This window comes from Nannobrachium achirus, assembly GCF_963921795.1.
Source record: "Nannobrachium achirus genome assembly, chromosome: 8".
Lineage (NCBI taxonomy): Eukaryota > Metazoa > Chordata > Actinopteri > Myctophiformes > Myctophidae > Nannobrachium > Nannobrachium achirus.
The window spans coordinates 24949472-24971976 of NC_137817.1; the positions used below are offsets into that span (position 1 = coordinate 24949472).

The following is a 22505-nucleotide window of genomic DNA, read 5'->3' on the forward strand; positions in this document are numbered from 1 at the left end:
AATATTGATAACATTGGGACAGGGATCTCCATATATGGGCATAAAACGTATGTTAATTAGTAAAGCCAAGCTTGGGTTTGATGCCTTGGGATTTCTATATTTGGACATAAGTGTGTACCCAATAGGTCATCATCTGGAAAGGTAGGGTGTAAATCAGAGTAAAGCAGGCTTTTGAGCTAGTTAGGGCCAGAGATTAATGACATCAGAAATCCCCATATATGGGCATAAAGGGATTTTGCTTTTGGGAATGCCCATCTATGGCATTCCCCATTCCCATGTATCATTTTCCATCAGGCCTGTTGGTTTTCACGCTCCAGTGTGGCTGCAAGTCCTTGTCCACAGCCCTACGGTCCTGGTGGCCCTTGTTATTGTTGATATTCTGGAAACGCTGCCATTGACTTGCATCAATATCCGCAGGATCAAGGCACAAGCCTTGCAGTGACGTAACCCTGGAGCAGCCAACGTAAGTCATTCCCGAAGCGAACTCCTTGATGCCAATGTCCAGGCGAACCTTTTGAAGAGTAAAGCCCTGGCTCTTGTGTATCGTGATGGCAAACGACAGACAAAGAGGAATTTGAGTGCGTGTGTACATCTCGTGTGAATTCATCCCCCTGAAGGTGTGCGTCGTGATGGGCACGGTGCGCTCGTAATTGGTGAGAAGTATGTCATGTGACATCACTTCCTGTACAGACAGTCAGACAGACAGCCATTGACTCCGGCCTAACAATGGCTACTTTCTATGACGGTAGTCCCATATGACATGATGGACTGGACTATCTCCATCTCCATATATAGTGTTATCCACATCTCCATGTTAGGACTCATATATGGGCATAAAAAGTATGTCATGTGACATCACTTCCTGTACAGACAGTCAGCCATTGAATCCGGATTAACAATGGCTACTTTCTATGACGGTAGTCCCATATGACATATTGGACTAGACTATCTCCATATATAGTGTTATCCACATCTCCATGTTTAGACAGCCAATGACTCCGGCCTAACAATGGCTACTTTCTATGACGGTAGTCCCATATGACATGATGGACTGGACTATCTCCATATATAGTGTTATCCACATTTCGTGTAGCCGCCCTGTACAGGAGGTGATGTCACAACTCGCTGACATCACACTGACATCACAGAGGATACGGACGGTCACGAGGATACGGAAGGAAGGAAGGACACTCAAGCGACACAGTTCTTCAGAGTATATGCGACCTTCGGTCGCAATTAACATGTAATGACCTGGTTAGTGACTAATATTGTCCTAATGCATGAGGATGTGTTTTTTTTTTTCAGTAAACCTTCTAATTTATTTTATTTTCATGTCTTCTTTTACTGTCCTGGACGGACGGATGGATGGATGGATGGATGGATGGATGGATGGATGGATGGCTGCTTACCCTGTTCGGGCGAAGTTGGCCCAATGTTTCATAATCTTCTTGCTCATGGTCACTTCCTCCTGTGTGTATGCCAGGGTTCGGTTCAGTGGCAATCCGAAGACAAACTCGATCTCATAGCCATGCATAACACCCATCCACTCTGGCCAGGGGTTGGTGGAGGAGCGGTGGTCAAACAGGTAGAGGCGGGGTTTCCCTCCATGTCCTGCATAACTGGGAGAGGAAGTGACCACATATTGTATTACTTTCACTTTCACAGTCTTTTTGTTTTAACTCATTAAAGATGCAGTGCCATGATTTCTTTCCCCCCTAAAACAGGATGATCAGGTATTATGATTAAACATAGGAGGAAGATATTTTCAAAAAGAAAGTGTACAGAAAGTGTTAAAATTGGGTTTTTATGTGGAGTTTTATGTGGAGTTCATTAAGTATGCCTGGTTGTCTGGTGGGTGGCGACCCAGCTGAGGTTAGCCACACCCACATTGTTGGGTGAATGGTAAAAGGGGAGGGGATGAGTTTATGTTTGTTTATGTATGTTTAATGTTCATTTAATCTGTGTTTTTCTCTCAGCTTTCAGGAAGTAACCAAAAATACACAGGGAAGACACATCTGCACCTTATAAACACACCTGGGGGTCTATTAGAGTAATATCAACTCCATACACATACAAATCAGAAAAAGTACAAAACTATGGCACCACCTCTTTAACTGGGATTCAAAATGATGACTTTGTGATGGCCCTCACTAACATCAAGGCTTCGTAAGATCAAACAGAGTAGCCGGGATAATTTTACCTGCGAATGAAGTCTACCATAGGACAAACAAAGTCCTTGTCTCCAATCACGTAATGCAACTCGTCACGCAGTTTTGTGCCATTGTTCTCATCTTCCCAGTCTGTGTAGAGGAAAGCTGCTGACTCCACCGTGATGTTACTGGCTCCGGGCATTGCAAGGACCATCCCCTCCAGGAAGTCCTTCCTAGTGATCAGACTCTGACTGGTGGTGATGTCATATCCTGGTGCTCCATAAACTACGAAGTAGGATCCTTCATCTTTGTTGAGACCAAGCAGTACATCAGTCTTCAGGAAGTTGCCAGTGCGAAGAAGCACCTTTATGGGTGATACCAAAATAAGTGTTTCAGTTGTTTACTTTTACACATTTTAAAATGTGTCAGTTTTTAGGGGGACATACCAATGTATTATTGATTATTTTCGATCCAGCTTTAGAGGTTTGTTCAACCTCAATGTGAGCATGTTTCAGATTCACATTCAAAACATGCACATCTGAAAGTACACAGCATTCACTACATTTCCCAACATCATCTCCCTTCCAAATACTTCAACGCAGAAATTGCAAGATCACCCATGCGGAAACTTCACCCACACCTACATCTGGTTCATCTGGTAGGAAGTTGTTATCTACAGTTGGCACGAAGGGCAGGGACAGGAGGGCAGGTTCTGGAGAAACGGCATATTGCTTATTTACAATGTCCTCCGGGTTTGCCTTTTGCAGACATGCCTCCAGAGCAGCTGCAGGGGAGAGCGGGCAGCCTAGCAGCTGTCCAAGATTCACAGACCTGAGAAAACAGATAGGAAATGATAGATGGGTGGGATGGGGGTGGGGGTGGTGGGAGTGGGACAATGGACAGAAAGGAGTGAGAGTGCAGAGGAGAAAGGGGGAAAGGAGGAAATATGAGAATATTGGGGAAATTGAGAGAGAGGGAATGTGGAAGGGTGAGAGACAGATGAAAGGTAAGGAAGCGAGAGAGAGAAGAGAGAAAAGAGGAAGGGATGTAAATGAAGAAAGGGAGGTGGAAACAGGGAGAGGGTGGAAGATGAATGAGAGCGGTACGAACCATGGTGAACATAATTGAGTTTGCATGCATCTGAGAACAGCGTTTGAGACGTGTGTGTCACTACTTCTGAATAATAATGATGCCACGGTTGAAGAGCGGAAGAGAGGGTAGATATTTCTTCTGTCTGAGTGCCCTTCTCTTAATGAGCATGGATGTTTTGTTCGCCTTTGTTTGCTACCCGGTACACTCTATGAATCACTCATTCTAATTATGTGTATTCGTGTCGGTCAAAATAACAAAGTGCGTGACTCATACTTCAATGAATGAGGAGAATTATGGTGTGGAGTGAGTGAGTGAGTGAGTGAGTGAGTGAGTGAGTGACAGACAATACAGGAATGGCTGAATGAATGAATTCATAGCTGATTGAACTGATGAACCAATGTCTGAAATATAGTGAGGACACAATACATGTAGGCTACTATACCTCTCCCAGGCCTGGATCTTAGTGAGAAAGGCCCAGGGTGCAGTGGGAGAAGCACTTTGCATCACTGCTCTCTGAAAGAGTCCATGGCTGCCTGGGGAAAGAAGGTGGTAGCCAACAGACGCTGCCCCAGCACTCTCCCCAAACAAGGTCACCTGGACATAACAGCAACGATAAACCTTAAACTTCTGTACTTCACTAATATTATTGTTGCCGTATGGTGTTAAAATAGTTAATTAATTTGTATTTATGGAAAACAGCGTTGATTTTTAATTATATATTAAAGGGATATTTTAACATCTACATTGTTTGGGGAAATGAAAAAAAAGAAGAAGAAAAAAGAAAGAAAAAGACATGGCCCCATCACGTACAGTAGGAGGGCAGTATGAGTCACCAGAACCAAGGACGGGTGTTTTCAATAAATCTATCATGGTTAAAATGGAGTTTGAAGTTACAATGAATTGTATAGGAAGGGGACATGTCTGTTCGAATACTGAATCAAGCAACATAAAAACTTTCCGGGGTGCTCACAAAGGCATAGTAGAAGTTGAAATCTATCACGCACTTCGTTTTGGCCAACAGGGGGTGGTGTTGCATTCTGGAACAGCAGGCTAATTAAAATCACCCCAAACATGTTTGAAAATGAAATATCCCTTTAACTGACATATGGAAAAGGATTAAAAATAAATAATGAATAAAAAGCTGTACCTTAGAGGGGTGACCTCCAAAAGCAGCAATATTGTCCGATACCCAGCGGAGGGCCAGTTGCTGGTCTAGTAGCCCTGCATTTCCATGAATAGACTTGCTCTCAGGAAGTGACAGGAAACCCAGTGCTCCGACTCTGTCACAGATCAAAAACAGTGGATATATACAATACAGTTTGTGCATATACAGTATGTACCAGTCAGTTAGTTTGGACACAACTATTCATTGAAGGGTTCTTTAATTCGACTCATTTCAACTCATATTAGTGAAGAAGTGAAGTTATAATGATGATTTCAAAGTGACACATTTTTTTGTCATGAGGATACAACATTATGTTTAAGAGTTTCATGGCTATACGTCAAACGGGGCATGAGTTATACCTGTTCAAAGTTGCTATAGCGCCACCCCGTTTCACGTTTTCGCTGTTTGGCCATATTGCAGTTTTGTAAAAAAAAATGACTGCACAGTTAGGCCAGAACCGTTAAAAAACGGTAGAAGAAGAATAAAACCAACAAAAACAAAAGTTGACCACTGCAGACTTATATACTGTAGTACCCAGTTGCTTTACATGGACAAAAAGAATAATACAAAAAAACTAACTGACTAAGAACTAACTAACAAATAAAAAGTGAAATAGTGTCCCGGAAAAGACTACAAAGTGTGTTTAGTTAGCTGGGGAAAGCAGTTTTGTGGGTGTTTTTGAGGGACAAGATGGTGGGGTGTCTTTGATGTGGTTAGACAGAGCGTTCCACTGGGAGAGGTTAGCAAGTGAAGGCCCTGTCACCCCCAGGTTCAGAGCTTGGATCTAGGGGTTCAACGTGTCGTTATTAATACCCAAGGGTAAATCTGTTGTGCAGATGGGACTTTCAGAAACCCAGACTTAAAAACAAGATATCAATACAGATCAAAAGACATCAAAACAAATACTTTAAAACAAGTATCATCATAGTATTTTTTTAAGTATTAAAGTATAAGGACTCTTGAGAATGTCCTGACAGAGTGCTTCTCCGCACACGCACAGACAAACACGCACGCACGCACGCATGCACGCACGCACGCACGCACGCACGCACGCACACACACACACACACACACACAGGTTAGCCAGAGGTAAGGATATTATGTTGTAGAAGGTCGAATAAATAAGCCTTGTAGGTGATCAGTGGTATTGTGAAGTAAATAAAGTGTTTGACCAGGAGCTAATGAAGGTTGTGGATGACGTGTGTCTCTGGAGCGGCTACTGGTAAAGGTGGGCAGCAGAGTTTTGGAGTTTATTGAGGACTTTAGTGGTGATGATACAATGGAGGATGTTGTTGCAGAAGATTGGATGTAATAAATGTGTGAATGAGTAGTGGAGAGAGTCAGAGAGGGCCGGAGGCAGGCAATATTCCTTCGATGGAAAAAGGCAAGCTTTTGTGCTCTGGATTATGTGGGGGAGGAATGGGGTCGAGGATGATTCCGAGGTTGCATACGTGGGTGGAGGGGGTGACAAGCACTCGATATTGAGTGAGAAATCACATTATTTCTGATTCATTGCATTGATGGTGTCAAAGGCAGCACTGAGGTAAAAATCAGTGATCGCCACACGCAAGCGTACAGACACACGCACGCACACACACACACACACACACACACACACACACACACACACACACACACACACACACACAGGTTTCTTTAAGAGTTTTGAGAAATAAAGTGAACTTTTAAGAAAACCATACAATCGTCTGTTCCCTGCTATTGAGCCTGGTACATTATACAGTACAGTAGACCATTAAGACACAGGTCAGCTGACACTGCTATACCAATCACAGCTCACCTCACCCTGCTAAGCTCACATTTGCACATCATTGTTTGCCTCGTTCACAAACTGCACACCTATACAGTAACTTGCTATCAAGAGTTACAGATTACACAGGGCTGCCACATCATTAAATACGTGGTGGTGACAACCAGACAATTGTACAAGTCCCTCTGATCCGAGTCCAAGTCGAGTCACAAGTCATCTGGTCCAAGTCTCAAGCAAGTCTCAAGTTGTTCTGTTGTGGGCAAGTCAAGTCAAGTCGAGTCACAAGGTTGTCAAGTCAAGTCGAGTCGAGTCACAAGGTTGTCATGTCAAGTCGCGTCGAGTCGAGTCGCGTCGAGTCGAGTCACAAGGTTGTCAAGTCAAGTCAAGTCACAAGGTTGTCAAGTTGAGTAAATGATACCTCTGTGACCATAACTATTAAGTAATTAACATTCAGTAGGAAAAAAACAGTAGCCTAACACTAAGCCTACCCTCTGACCATAACGGTGGGACTACACCAAAAAATTTGCACATACGCGCGTACTGTCCGTGAAGAGGCTCGCGTATGCGTAAACACTCCAGGCTACACCAAGGAGGGAGTATATGTGAGGAAGACCAGATAGTCTATGTACAAAACGCATAGGCGTGCTTAAAAAATAGAACCGATCCTATTTTTAGGGAATGCGTATCCGTGGTTCGCGCTATCCGTACGCCTGGTGTAGCCGGCTAAATTGATATACATTGGATCTATCCAAAACGCGCATACGCGCGCGCGTCCCGCATACGCACGCATACGCACTGACGCGCGCGAAACGGCTTGGTGTAGTCCCACCGTAATACTCTATCATGGCAGAGGTTCTCAAACTTTTAAATTCCGAGGTCTCTCTCCCCTAGAACCAAATGGATTTGGTTGTACACTGTCAGTACAGACCTGTAAGGGTCAATTTAGACCCCTGGCTGGTATATCCTCTGAAAAAAAAAATAGACTACAAAACTGCTACAGGCCTATTGCTTTAAAAACAAAAACAAACAAGACACAATAATCTTAACGTGCATGCTTTGTTTTGTACTACTAGTACTGTATTTTAAAGACATTTCTCATCAGGCACAAATTTAGCTGCCTACTCCACAACACGTGCATCATTTGTTTTGCTGGCATGGGGTCCCATTCATGACCGCAAGTAACCCCAAGTTACACCAAATGTCGTTACCCGTCGTAAACTATAGAATGACTACGCAACCACCACAGGCTGGCAACACATTTCCGGTCGGTCACATTTGTCTGTGTAACATTACGGGCCATGCGAAAAGCTCCCAAGAATAACAGTGGAGTGGAAAACTTGTCGGAGGCTAAATGAAAAGGAATAAAGCTTTTGCGTGGGAGTTATTTAGTGAAGTTCTTAACCCTGCTGACGACTGGATGGGATGTATGTTATGAAAAGTGAGAAAGTGTTGGAAGACGGAGGCTTGCTACCATGATGGATAATTGGATAATTATTTATGCAGTCACAGATCAACGTTCGTGACAGTGGTGAGTGACATTGTTGTCTTATTAATGTTCAAAACACGATCGACCGACAGTATATCACCAACACACACATGCACACGCGCACACACACTTAGTTCTAATGTTATCTTCTTATGTTTGGTTTTACTTGTCTTCATGCGCAGTCTTCAAGTGGCGGATAAAGTTTGATGTCGTTCCCTCTTTGTCTTTGATTTTAGCGTTGCATATCTTGCATTGAGTGTTCCTCTGTTTACCATCGGAGTGGAAGTTTTTATATGCAAACTGCACGGAACTGTAGCAGCAGAACTGGCAGTGGCTGCATCAGGCTGGGGTGCAGCAGTAGCCATTCATGCTGTGTGTGTGTGTGTGTGTGTCTGTCTGGTGCTTGTGCTCTCGCTTACATGCCTGTCTCCAATCAATCAAATCAATCAATCAATAAAAGTGTGAACCTAGCGTGGCGTTCACGACTGCTTTGGTGAGTGGCGTAGCGGCAAGTCGTCCGAGTCAGCGTGTCTCAAGTCGAGTCGAGTCGGGAGTCATTGTCTTCCAAGTCAAGTCGAGTCTCAAGTTTTTGTCCTTATGTCCGATCAAGTCGCAAGTCGTCAAAAATATGACTCGGGTCCGAGTCAAGTCGAGTCATCATGACTCGAGTCCAATTGTCTGGTGACAACAGTATGTTTTGTGGCAGGGGGTAGAGGGGGTATATACCGGTAAATCCAGAGGACAGGGAGGAACATTAGGACTTTGGTGATGAGAGGAAAGAGTAGGGGTAGACAGGCCATAAGTCATTATTACTTGAATGAATGACATGAAGGTCAATGTGAGGAAGAAAAAAATAAGGGGAAAAAAAGAAACTTGCAGTCACAAACCACGACCATCAAAGCACTATGACGAAACTGGCTCTCAAGGGGACCGCCGCGGGAAAGGAAGACCCCGAGTTACCTCGGCTGCAGAGGATACGTTAAGGTTCAGAAATGGCCAATAAATGGTTTGCTGTTGAAGCTGTTGGTGATTTACACAGTACTTCAAAGCATACTTACTGTAACCAGGCCAGCATGACTACCACTCCATATAGCATTACACCATCCCATCTGGTTTGCAATTAATGGGAACCACAGCATTCAGACAAAAATATCTGGTTTGCATTTAAAGGAAACAATGGCGTTTTTCAGGACAGACACAGGCTGCTGCATCAGTTGACCTGGCCTCCACACTCAATCAACAAATCCAATTGAGATACTTTGGGATGAATTGGACGCAGGGTGAAGGTATAGCAGCTTATGTGTAAACTCCTTAATTCCAGGTGCCTAGGGTAGCTGCAGCCATCTAGCTGGGTGAAGCTGAAACAGAATATCTCCCACAGGTTTACCTTTTTGTGAATATTTTATTTAACCCTTTTTGGTTACTAGATTCTTCTATAAAAAATGAAAATGAAAAAAAAAAAAAACCTTGAATGAGTATGTAAGTTTTATTATGTCTACCGGTAGTTTATGATTTTCACATGTCTAGATTGTTTTCTCTTGATCTCTCTATGTATGATGTCTTTTACATACATACATGTTCTAGTATTACAGCGATGTCATCTGATGCTCACTCACTATACTACATGCACATCATTAAGCACCACCACATGACTGTCTCGTGAAGTCCAAGCCCTATAGGGTTACTACTTACTGCCCATTACAAAGGACTTGTGACCACACCATAACGGATGTTGTGTGCCTTTGTGATTACACTACTGACCATATTATGAACATGCAGTATCTTGTTGTTTGCCAGTGCCTAACAGTTGAGATTACTAACTGATTACTAACTGTGAGGCGTTGTGAGCATGTAGATCGGCTATTTTCCCAATTTCTGCCTCTAATATTTGATTTATTTAATTTGTCATATTAGAGGTATCAAAAAGTCCTTTAATTGTCACTTTAGACATTTGTATGTAAACTGTAAACTTTATACTTTTATGTAAACTCTATACACTGAAACTTTATGTTGGTTTGTTTACTGTTGAGTGAGAAAACAACATTGCACATAAGTTAATCATCTGGGGACCCCCCGGGGTCCCGACCCACAGGTTGAGAACCACTGACTTAGAGAGTATGTGTGTCTAAACTTTTGACTGGTACTGTATATATACACAGGGGTGTCGCACCAAATTCTGGGCCCTTGGTACAAGGATTCACTCACATTTTGTGCTTTAACTATTGAAAAATAGCAATTATACAAGCTCACAGCACGGCACCGAGTGCCGCGCTGCGAGCTTGTAGATCTGCTATTTTTGAAAAATCTTGAACGTTTGTGCAAGTCTTTGAATATTTCAAATCCTTCTAAGGTTTTTTGAAAAAATGTCAGTGGTGCTCAAACTTTTTCATGTGAAGGGACCCCCAAAATGATATGTATTTGCCCCATCTCAAAATATTTCGATCCAGGGATCTCCCAGAAGCAATATTTGAGTAACAAATGTTCGCTTAAAAATACATATATTCAAAGATTTGTACACATTTTCACGACTTAAAAATAGCAGTTCTACAAGCTCACAGCGCGGCACTCGGTGCCGTGCTGTGAGCTTGTACCTGTATATCTGCTATTTTTCAATAGGTAAAGTTACTAGGGCCCCTCCACCTTGGGCGTCACACTTCCCCCCCCCCCCCCCCCCTTTGTGACGCCTCTGTATATACACATCATATGGAGAGAAAGATATACAGTGTACTACTACTGTACTTTGATTACGTAGCCATACCTGTAATTCATCGACACCACGATCACACCTTCTGACTGGCTCAGGAAGCGACCGTCATAAAAATCCAGAGAGGCAGTTCCTGTGCTGAAGCCGCCTCCATAGATCCAGACCAGTACAGGAGCCAGCGGGGAGGCCACGGTTTGGTTGACCCGTGGTGACCACACATTGAGGTAGAGACAGTCCTCACTCAGGGGGGTGTTGGGGTTCCACGATTCTGCTCCGCTGAACCCTGGGAAGAATAAACAAATCAACAAGCTGGAATAAGGAAGTTGAGCTGATTGATTGTGTGTGTGTGTGTGTGTGTGTGTGTGTGTGTGTGTGTGTGTGTGTGTGTGTGCGTGCGTGCGTGCGTGCGTGCGTGCGTGCGTGCGTGCGTGCGTGCGTGCGTGCGTGCGTGCGTGCGTGTGTATGTGGGTGCATTCACGGGTGTTTAGCAATGACATGCCAGGCAGTAGAAAATAAAGCAAGCATGTGATCCAGCAGCAAATAAGTACAGTATATACATACATAAAATGTCCACTAATAAAAATGCTCACAAATGTTAACTCTCCTACTGCCAGATTATTTATTTATTTATTGGGTCTGGTGCCATCAAAAAGCGGCTTACCTTTGCGACGTTATAGTAGATAGACAGACAGACATTTATTTATTTTTTTTTATTTTTTTTGGTTGTGCAATAGTGCACTTTGGTCTGCCAGGCAGCAGAGGGCGGCGTCATGCGAGAATTAATGTGAATTTGCCTGTTATGTGTTGAAGAAGAAGAAGACCAGTCACTGGCCACAGAGCCTTACAGCCAGAGGAAATCAACAAGGAAGTGAATTGTTCTCCGTTGATCTAACGCATAATGGATTTTTTACACCATCACCGCGGAAAATGTGTTTACAGTAGACGGCCGCGCGACCCCTCATCAGCTTACAGTCATCAGACGAACGAACCGAACGAGCGCCGTATTGGCGGAGAGGTCTTGCGAAATCGGGCGAACGTGAACGTTCAAAGCGTTGGGAGAGTTAATATTACATCACAGAGAAGCATAAGCATTTTTATAAGCACTATAAAACCTGATTCAGCAGCCAATACGCAAATAAAGTCTGCCTTTGAACAGTGAAGAACAATGTTTCAAACATGATGTCGTACCCCCCCCCAAAAAAAAAAGAAGAAGAAGAAAACACATCCACTGAACCGTCTAGTTTTCAGGCCAAGGACCCCTTAGTTGAGAGAGAGATGAAGCAGGACCCCCACAACCTTTCCATAGATTCCATAAAGTTTCATTGTTTGACAGAACGATCATCAGTGTTTTTTGGATTCATGTCAATTTGTGTTTTCAGATATTTAACCACTTGAACCACAAATACTTAATAAACTTGACCTTTCTGTACTTGGTGTGCTATCGCGGCGCGAGGCGTTGTGAGCTAGTAGATCGGCTATTTTTGGGTTCAACACCCACTTCGCCAGCCGAAATAGAATGGTTGTTGGTAGATTAGCCGTGACATTTCTATTATTGTATTATGATCTGAGACATAATATTATGTTTATAAACATGAGCCCGCCACCCATCCTTCTTGGACCGCGCCGTTGTTTTTTTCTTTTTTTTTCAATCCCCCGGTCGTTTGCTCACCATGAATATCTGGATCTCCATCTGGATAGAGTGGAGGTTTAGGCCGAGGCATCGTCTCCCCGTGCGTTTCGCGTGCGCGATCCATGTGCATATAATCCAAGCATATGGTCCAGGTATGACTGAACGGTCGATGTGAGCATTTTGGCTAGCTTAGCCCTCCAGCTATGCTAATGTAATCGTCTAAACAGTAAACGGACGGCTGCAAGGAAGCCTGAAGAAGGAAAGGACCTGACGTCACTTCTGCTTCATGTCAGAGCAGCCATGAGCTATCGATGGACGAGCGGTGACTAGGGAAGGTTAGACGATCGCCGATTTTCGGATAAAAATCATTTATTTCGGTTTTAATGACCCAGTACGGTAAAAGACGGCGCGGCTGAGACTCCTTGCTCAGATGTCCGGTATATTCCCGTTTTAATATTAAGGGGCTCCCTGTGGCTTGGAAAGGGTTAATAAAAAAAAGGAGAAAAAAATCACACAAAAATTTGGAGGACCCCCTGTAGTAACTCTTGAGGACCCCCTAGGGGTCCCGGACCCCCTGTTGAAGACCCTTGGTCTAGAGACCAACACATTCACACTCCCAACTCCGCAAGCTTCAGAGACAAGACGAAGGTTAACTCGCACTCAATGGACTTCTAAAAGGAGAGAAGTTCCGATCTGTTAATAAAGAAATGGCCTTGAGCCTGGCCATAATCAACTGTTGGTGTCAGGGCATCATAGAGTGTATCTAGCCCATGCGTGTGTTAATGTTCACAAGTGCTATGTAGCCTAGCCATGAATGTGTGTGTCTTGTACCTGGGAAATACGTATCCCGAAGCTGGTAACAGGTATTTGGGAACTTGGTGGCATCTCTGACCCCGTCCCACCCTCCTGCTGGTTCAGGAGCGCGGAATCTCAGTTCCCCCAGCGGGGCTTTTCCGTAAGGGATCCCCAGGAAGGCCCTGACGGCGCCTCGTCCTTCTCCCGGCGTGGAGACCAGTTTACCTCTGACCCTTCCGTTAGGCGTGTTGACCACGAGGTCATTCTGAGCAGCCACCAAGGAGCCGAGGAACAGGAGCAACTGGACGTACGCCACAGTGGCCATGTGTGATGATTGGAGCCTGCTGGGAGGAAGCACAGCCACACACCAGTGTTGTTTTTGAATAAAATGTCATTTAGTTTTAGTCATAGTCTTTTCAATACAATGTCATTTAGTTTTAGTCATAATTTAGTCACCTAAAAAGTTTTAGTTTTAGTCTAATTTTAGTCGACTAAATATCATGAGATTTTAGGCGACTAAATCTACAGTTCATTTAGTCAACTGAAATGTATTTTGGCCTTGATTGCATCATAATGACAGACTTTACACTTGGTTGTGTGCTGAAAATAGCAGATCTGTGAGCTTGTAGATCTGCTATTTTCAGCACACAACACCTGAGAGCAACCAAACATAAAATGACTCTCTTCTCCACTAGTCCCTCCCTAATGTTTTAGTCTAGTTTTTATTTTGTTGACGAAATTGTCAATATATTTAGTCTTAGTTTTAGTAATCACAGCTTAGTTTTTATTTAGTTTTCGTCAGTGAAAAAAACGCAGTCTACAAACATTTTTCGCCATAGTTTTAGTCGACGAAATCAACACTGCCACACACAGACGAGAGTCTGGTTTATACCGTCCTACAATGGTGTCAATCACCAAAAGTAGCTGATCTACAAACGTACGACACGTCGCCATGTGACACGTTGAGAGTTAGTAGATCGGTTATTTTCACAGAGCAACACTGGCATGCAACGGTGTAAAAACTTCTATTCTGGGGGGAGCATTATCCAAAAATAGCAGATCTACAAGTTCACAACACGTCACAATGTGACGTGTTGTCGGCTGTTTTGGGGGGACAAGATCTATTTGGTGCAGATTGAAAGAGAACTCAACAAGTACAGTGCAGTTGAAGTCTGTTTTAGAGGGTCCCACTGGGCCAGATAACAGATAAAAAAATCTCTTTCTCCAGATATTTTTCCATTCAAAGTGGATGGTAGATACAGATAAAATATATCTGCCACAGATAAAAGAAATATCTGTGGCAGATATATATTTTTTTATCTCTATCTACCATCCACTTTGAATGGAAAAATATCTGGAGAAAGATTTTTTTTTTATCTGTTATCTGGCCCAGTGGGAATGCATCGGCCTTAAGTCATACATGGGCATCAGGCAGCCCGGGGGGACATGCGGCCCCCACCTTCACTTAACGTGGCCCGCAGCTATATATCAGAATACTGATATATTATTCGTTTCAGCTGTTACAATTCCAAACATGCAAACTTGACACGCTTTAACTACTTCAGTCTATTAGTAGTTGAATGACCAGTTTGTTAGTCTTTTTTATGTTCAATGTATTTGTTTTAAGTTCATAAAGTTAACAGAAGTAGTGAAAGTTAACATAAGTTCATGAAATTAAATCAAAATGGTACATTTCAGGATTCCAATTAAAAAATAAGAAAATATAATTCAGGATTCCAATTCAAAAGTATAGCAAAAATAGCAGATCTGACAAGCTTGTAGATCGGCTATTTTGTTACTCTCACTGGAGATGAGAGGTTTTTGCTCAGTCAACACAAACAATATGCAATGTGGCCCACTGGAGTGGGTATGGAAATATAGCGGCCCTCTCCATCATCAATGCTGTCCACCCCTAAGTGGTTAAGCATAAGACTGACAGACACACATTTCTTTTTAAACGGATGTGGATTGCTTAGCATGATTTCAGACTCTGCGCTGGAGCTTGAGTCTGACATTGTCCCATTGACAAGAGATTTCAAAGGGGAGGGGATTTAAAATTTGAAATTCCCAATCACAAGAGATTTGGTGGGAGGGGTTGTGTTTGACTTGTGTACACAAAACATTCCCCCCTCCCCCTCCCCTGTATGGCAGGCATCAAACAAGTCGTTGTCTTTGATGTTTCATTGATTAGAGAGAAGCACTAACGAGCTATTGACACTTGTATGGCTCAATCAATTACTGCAGTTCAGAACCCCTTTGAAGTTCAAAGGGAGCAATTAAGAGCTCTGGTGAGCCACCCCTCCCTCCACTGTTTCTGTTGATTTTCAAAAGTTAGACCCACCCCTCCTCTGTCTTACATTGATTTCATTGGTTGGTTTGCCAAGATACCATAGAAAGAGGCGCGTCATATGCCAATTCCAGACCAAGAGAAGCAGTCCACTCAGAGAGTGGGCGGGTCTATTGGCTGGAGCCAGGCAATGGATTGCGAGGAGTTTTCTCTGGATATATTTAGAGAACAGGTGCATTGTGGTAAACATGGTGTAACATTATACTGTGCACAGCTGAAGCAACCCAGTGCAGTACAAAAGGAACAGTTCTATCATGACAATTTAGGCATTTAGCAGACGCTCTTACTGTAATCCAGACTGATTTACAATAAGCAAGGACAGGACAAGGTAATACATCAAATGCATCAAAATAGGTAAACCATAGATAAACCAAGAACCAATCATCAGTCTATCAGTAGGATAAATGACAGTGTTATCATTCATGTAAACAAAAGGAGAATGTCTACACACTGTCTTAAAGGCTCCCAAAATAATGTATTACCAGAGCGGTCAGAAAAAAACACAATGTTATTGTGGCCAACTGGAAAATACAAAAACATTATTTTACATATCAAGTGTCCATAAGCCATAAAAACTACCAGTCCATAATGTAAACAAAGCTCCCTGAGCTATACAGAGTCCACACAGTCAATTATATGAGGCAAAAGTAAAAATGCAATATAAAATAATGCAATATAAAGGAGGAGCTATAGAAATGAGATGATGAATATGATATTTCACGTTGTAGCAGTATACCTGACATTTTTTTGTTTTGTGTGCAGACCTTCTCCTTATGTTTACAGTTTAACTGATTCGATCGAGCACTTGTCGAAATGTTTGGATATGCATGCACCTCTTGGCAAGTGTTATCATTCCTCTGTCACATGCCTGTAGATGTCTATCTCACAGGACATATAACAAATAGAATGAACAGACACTCTTTTGTAAATTGTATAATGTTGCGTTGAGGCACAAAGTATTCATTGAACTTTTTCAACACAACATCGTATTTCTTCTTATCCCCTTCTTTGGTAAACACAAAGGAACTGAATATATTTTCATTGGAACTCACTTGAACCTCCGCTTCATCTTTATTCAGCTGTGTGGCCAACCTGAAGCAAGAGAATCTTTGTTTCCACTCCGGCCATTCCACTGGGAACTAGTTGAACTTGTACTATTACTCGGTGGATTAAACTTCCGTTTTTCTTCTTTTTTTTTCTTTCTCTGCACTGACACGTAAGCTATTCTGACACCATGTAATGTCTGTAGATGTCTATCCTACAGGACGTATACTCTGTGAGTTCTATTTTGTGTTGTGTTAGGGAACAAAGTATTCATCGAACTTTTTCAGCACACTTACATTCCTAGAACCTAAGTCTAATGCACGCGCGCGCGCGCGCACACACACACACACACACACACACACACACACACACACACACACACACACACACACACACACACACACACACACACACACACACACACACACACACACACACACACACACACACACACACACACACACACACACACACACACACACACACATACACACACACACACACACACACACACATATGTCCTCAATTCCATTGAGCCCCATGTCAAGACTTTTATTAAACCTGTAGTGTTGCTGGCCTTAATTCTGTTTTGCAGTCATGTGTGTGTGTGTGTGTGTGTGTGTGTGTGTGTGTGTGTGTGTGTGTGTGTGTGTGTGTGTGTGTGTGTGTGTGTTGTGTGTGTGTGTGTGTGTGTGTGTGTGTGTGTGTGTGTGTGTGTGTGTGTGTGTGTGTGTGTGTGTGTGTGTGTGTGTGTGTGTGTGTGTAGCCAATGTCCATTCCATATGGTTTTAAACGTCTCACGGACAGAATCAACAGAGCTTCCTCAGCTGTCAATTATTCTATGCACCTGACCTGGTCATAACACTGAAATCTGTTGTATAATGTTGCGTTGGGGCACAAAGTATTCATCGAACACAACATCATATTTCTTCTTATCCACTTCTTCGGTAAACACAAAGGAACTGAATATATTTTCATTGACGAGGGAACTCATTTGAACCTCCGCTTCATCTTTATTCAGCTTTGTGGCCAACCTGAAGCAAGAGCATCTTTGTTTCCACTCTGGCCATTCCACTGGGAACTTGTTGAACTTGTACTATTACTCGGTGGATTAAACTGTCTTTAGATGTCTATCTTACAGGGCGTATACTCTGTGAGTTCTATTTTGTGTTGTGTTAGGGAACAAAGTATTCATCAAACTTTTTAAGCACACTTTTACGTTCCTACTTGAAGTTACATGTGATATAATAACACTAGAACCCAAGTCTAATGTCTGTCTTTCTCTCTCTCTCTCTCTCTCTCTCTCTCTCTCTCTCTCTCTCTCTCTCTCTCTCTCTCTCTCTCTCTCTCTCGGCGCTTCCTCAGCTGTCAATTATTCTATGCACCTGCATGACAGGAGGCCTGGCCACAACACTGAAATCTGGCAATCAAAAAAGAGTTCACATAGCTCCAGAGGTGTAACGTAGCTAATTACATTTACTTAAGTACAGTAATTAAGTGCAATGATAAGGTACACCTATTTGTAGCCTACTTTCCAATTTCCAATACTTTAACATCTACTCCACTACATCTCGGATCCAAATATTGTACTTTTACTGTACTTTGAAAACAGCAGATCTACAAAGACATTCTGCTAATGAGTATAGGCTAGTTTTGCTTTTGGTAATTTAATTACATTTTATACCAATACTTCTACTTTTAGGCTACTGCAGTAGGCCTACCTTTTGAATTCCGGACTTTTACTTGAGTATTTCTACATTGCCATATATATATTTTACTTAAAGGGATATTTCACTTTCAAAAAAACTTTTGGTAATTTTTCGTCTAATCAGGCTTTTATGAACACCCTGAACAGTAATTAAAAACACCCATTATGTTTTCTGGTGACTCATACTACCCTCCTAATACGTGGGCAGGCCATGTGTTTTCGATAACTTTTTCCATTTATTTGTTTTAATCTTATATTGTATTTAATTTGTTTCCATTTTCCCAAAGAATTATTAAAAATAAATGAAAAAGGTTATTGATAAAACACGGACTGCTCACGTATTAGCAGGGTATGAGTCACCAGAAAAAAAATAGTGGGTGGTTTTTAATGAATCTATCATAGTATCATGGTTAAAATGGAGTTTGAAGTTACAATGGGTGTGTGGGGAGAGGCCCTGGGCCTGGAGGGCCTAATAACATTAAATAAAATATCTAAATATTGAATCAAGCTAATTAAAAGCCTGTAGACGAAACAATTAGGCTACCAAATTTATCTTTTTTAAGTGAAATATATCCCTTTAAATTAAGTAAAACATTGAGAAGCCAGCCTACTTTTTCCACCACTGCGCAGAATTATTCCATACCTGACAGGAGGCCAGGCCAAAACGAAATCTGGCGATGCAACAAGCTTAGAGTTCACTATCACGCCTACCAGGCTAAAGGCCCATTCCCACTGGGCCAGATAACAGATATCTGGAGATATTTCTCCAGATATTTTTCCATGCAAAGTGGATGGTAGATACAGATAAAAAAAAAGTCTACCACAGATATTTGCCACAGATACTTTTATCTGTGGCAAATATTTTTTTTATCTGTATCTACCATCCACTTTGCATGGAAAAATATCTGGAGAAATATCTCCAGATATCTGTTATCTGGCCCAGTGGGAATGGGCCTTAAGAGTTCACGTACCTCGGTTCAATCACATATCAAAGTTCAACATCCTTGTTTACAAGAAAGGACTGCATGCTTGGTTGATGCGGCTGTCCTCCTCCCGGTATATAAACTTTCCACTTTTTGAATCTTCTTATTGTAATCCTCACTTTTGTTGGGGAACATTATAGCCTATATTAAGGCCATGCGCAGCTCTAAAAACATAACTGGCTGATTATATAGAGCTCAGCTCATCCACACGCTCGCGTTTATAATTTAAAACAAAACAAACGACGTGGCAAGCCTCCAGCTTTAACGCTCCGCTGGCACACGTTACAGGATTAAGACGCACTTGGAGAGGTTTGTAACAGCAGAGCGCACGGTGCACCACGGAGCTGCGCCAAAGCATGGTGGAACAACCTTTAATTAATACAGCCTGCCCTACTAAGTTTTAAAGTACTGCAATGTAGAACTCTGTAAAAGTCCGGAATTCAAAGTGTAGGCTACTTGAAAGTATTGGCATCAAAATGTACAAAAAGAGTAAAAGTAGCCTACAAAATGTTTGAAAATAGCAGATCTACAAGCACACAAAGTGTTGCCATGCATGCTGTTGTGAGCTTGTAGATCTGCTATTTTCTATAGCCACGATATAAAATAAGTGGTTTATGTAAATGTTTTAAAATATTCGAATTTTTGTCTGCAAAGTAAATATAGCCTATCTAGTGACTATAAAGTTTTCAAATAAATGTAGTGGAGTAAAAGTAGCCTACAACATGGATCTGAGATGTTAGAATAGAAAGTGCAAGTTCAAAATTGTACTTTGTAGGCTATACATACATTATAGTAGACTAAATGTAGCCTACTTACTTTACAGCACTGCAGCCTACTGCAACAATCATCTTAAGAACCATTAAGTTCTGGAAGCAACAATGAAAAGAAATGCCTTACCTTCTCTGTCACGTTGTGTGAGGAATCTGTGGGATCAGCGCAACATTAACGAGGTGACACAACGTGGACAAGTGAAGTGACGTTTGACAGTGGCAGCAGCAGCAGCAGCAGGGTTTCTCCTGACTGCCACCCCCCTGATCCTCGAAGCCATAGCTACTCCCATCTATGACAAAATGAGACTCTTAATGGATCCGCTATTTTCGACGAACGACAACATGTTGTACGACCGAGTATAGATTGAACACTGACAGAGATTTGGAAAGGCAGGTGGGGAGGGGAGCTGGGGACACGGTCTGTCTGGCATACTGTATCTGGATGACAGGTGCATGTGGTCAACAGTCAGGACGTGACATATGATACTGTATACACAATATGTTAGTTACAGTTAGTTAGTTGTGCAATGACTGGAATGTTGTGTCTGTGTCAGCTGGCTAAAATAGCTTTTGCATTATCCATGTTCTTTGCATTTTTTTCTTTTCTTTTTTTCCTTTTCTTCTTTTTTTCTTTTTTTTTTCTTTGCATTTTTTTAAACAGTGGAACTACAACGTAGCCTATATATGTAACACATATAAGAATTAGGCCTACTTCATTTCTCTCTCTCTCTCTCTCTCTCTCTCTCTCTCTCTCTCTCTCTCTCTCTCTCTCTCTCTCTCTCTCTCTCTCTCTCTTTCTTTATAGCCTTTTTTTAAATAAACACCATTGGCAGCACATAATTTAATGTCTCAGTAGCCCAATCACCCAACATCAACCAGTGTCCAGTGTCCTAATCAAATAACAGTAGGCCTGTCAGTGCTGAATGAATGAACGGTCAGGCAGGCTACAATAAGCAACACACCTGCAGCTGATCAGCCTTAATGGTCTGTTAGATATTGTGTCCTTATAAGTGGAAGCATAAAAAGTAGTTAGCCCTGATAAATGACAGATAACCAGACATCTTGTGATCCATTCCCAAGGCTAAGAAGGACAACATTATTGGCACAACTATATCTAACACATCCATTATTATTAGCTGCAACTGCATTACTAAGGTATACCTGAGCTGTCATGTTTTTGCCCTTTTAGTTTTTGGACCAGAAAACAAAACACAAAATCTGGCATGCCCCTTCAAGTGGCTTGAGCTGCCTGTGACATTGAGCCATTAGGGCAACACTTGTCATGAGAATAGGCTTCAAATGAATCTGAATTGACAGTAATTTGATAAACACAAAATTATTGCCAGTCCAGTTTGTTTTTCACAATATAATTTGGGCCAAGGAAACGTCAGGATTTGTCCCTTTGCCCTTCAGGACAATCCACCAGTGTTTCCAATATTCAGCAGCTCTCATTATTTGGTCCCCTACTTTGCTGTTCCATACATTCCTCTGTCTCACCAAGCATATAAATTATGCTGATAACAACAGTGCTTTTCAAGCTTTTACATTTTTCCCTCTGGGTAACGGAGGTCCCAAAATGGGTTTGCAGGCTCTTATTTAGTTCACCCAACAGTTGGTGCCTTAATTGTATTCAGTTTATCATTATGGAATACTTCCTAGGATGTTATCAGAAAGGGTTTGTGGCACAATTCTTTGTGATTGCATTTTTTTTTGTGAATAACACATCCATCTTAAAGCTGCAATCCTGAACGTATTTTAATGAATACCATTAAGTTAACCAATCCATATTAATTAATTTAGAGCAGTGGTCCTCAAACATTTTCATGCAAGGATGCCCATGTGCTCTCACATGCAAGTAGGGAGTGTTTCATGTTGTAGGCCTACATGAAAATCTTGACCAATCTACCCATTACATGTTGTAATTGCGACCGTAGGTCGCACTTACTACAGAAAGCTCCACCAGGTGTCCGTCTGTCCGTCCGTCACACACGTCACACGTCACACTTTTGCCCTGCTCATATCTACGCAACCGCTGCCCCGATCCATGCCAGATTTTGCACACACACTCCTTACCTGCCAAACTACAACCTCCAAGGACCCCCGGAGTTCCCTGGGGGACCCCCAGGTGTAAAAACATTACCACATACACGTCACACTTTCCCCCTACTCATATCTCGGCCACCGTTGGCCCGATCCATGCCAAAATTTCCACACAAACTCCTTGCCTGCCAAACTACAACCTCCAAGGACCCCCGGAGTTCCAGGGACCCCTAGGTCCCTGGGGGACCCCCAGGTGTAAAAAAAAATACCAAATGTGCAAAAATGACCAAATGACCACCCCCACGGGGCTGCTCACGGGGAATTCCCGGGGACCACCCACTCCTGGTACTCCAGAACGGATGCAAAAGTGGTGGCGCCCCCAGTGGAGGACCCCCTCCACTGCAGCTCACATAAAATGCCCTAACTCGGCCTAGGAGCGTCCGGGAGAGCCGGGGCCGGTACCTATTCGTCCGCCAAGGCAACGCGGAGACCCCACCCCTCATTTCTCACATGGCCCTCTTCTAGCGAGACCTACGGTCGCTTATCTCCCGATTAGGGAGTCTTACTGGTGATAAGGGGAGGAGGGGTTTATCAATTGAAGATTCCACCATGATCAAGTCATTCTATGATCCAAAATGATGGGCCCTTTTCGCTTACGCAAATGGACTCAGCAGCTGACAAGGAGAAAAAGGAGCAAGTGACCCCAGAGGTCAAATGCCCTATAAACGGCTACCGTATATAGAGACGCTCTGCAGTATACAGTTCTGCACGCAGATATGCTGATATGCGCACACATACCAAGCTGGTCAATTCAATCATGGAT

The 22505-nt window shown here is 42.6% G+C and overlaps 1 protein-coding gene across 2 annotated transcripts in view; it reads right to left on the bottom strand.

The window, feature by feature from the left end:
- Positions 1-19947, bottom strand: part of LOC308290523 (acetylcholinesterase-like) — a 24978-nt gene extending 5031 nt beyond the window's left edge. The window contains exons 1-8 of one of the 2 annotated variants that reach the window (XM_080732383.1): positions 19770-19947; positions 12827-13131; positions 10420-10648; positions 4390-4522; positions 3685-3836; positions 2795-2981; positions 2201-2514; positions 1410-1619 (exon numbers count right to left, since the gene is read on the bottom strand). In XM_080732383.1, the coding sequence (XP_080588509.1) occupies positions 1410-1619; positions 2201-2514; positions 2795-2981; positions 3685-3836; positions 4390-4522; positions 10420-10648; positions 12827-13115 (1514 nt within the window). In that variant the 5' untranslated portion in view covers positions 13116-13131; positions 19770-19947. Of the gene's footprint in view, positions 1-1409; positions 1620-2200; positions 2515-2794; positions 2982-3684; positions 3837-4389; positions 4523-10419; positions 10649-12826; positions 13135-19769 lie in introns of both variants that reach the window. The other variant, XM_080732384.1, reaches the window with a different exon arrangement.
- Positions 19948-22505: the final 2558 nt, after the last annotated feature.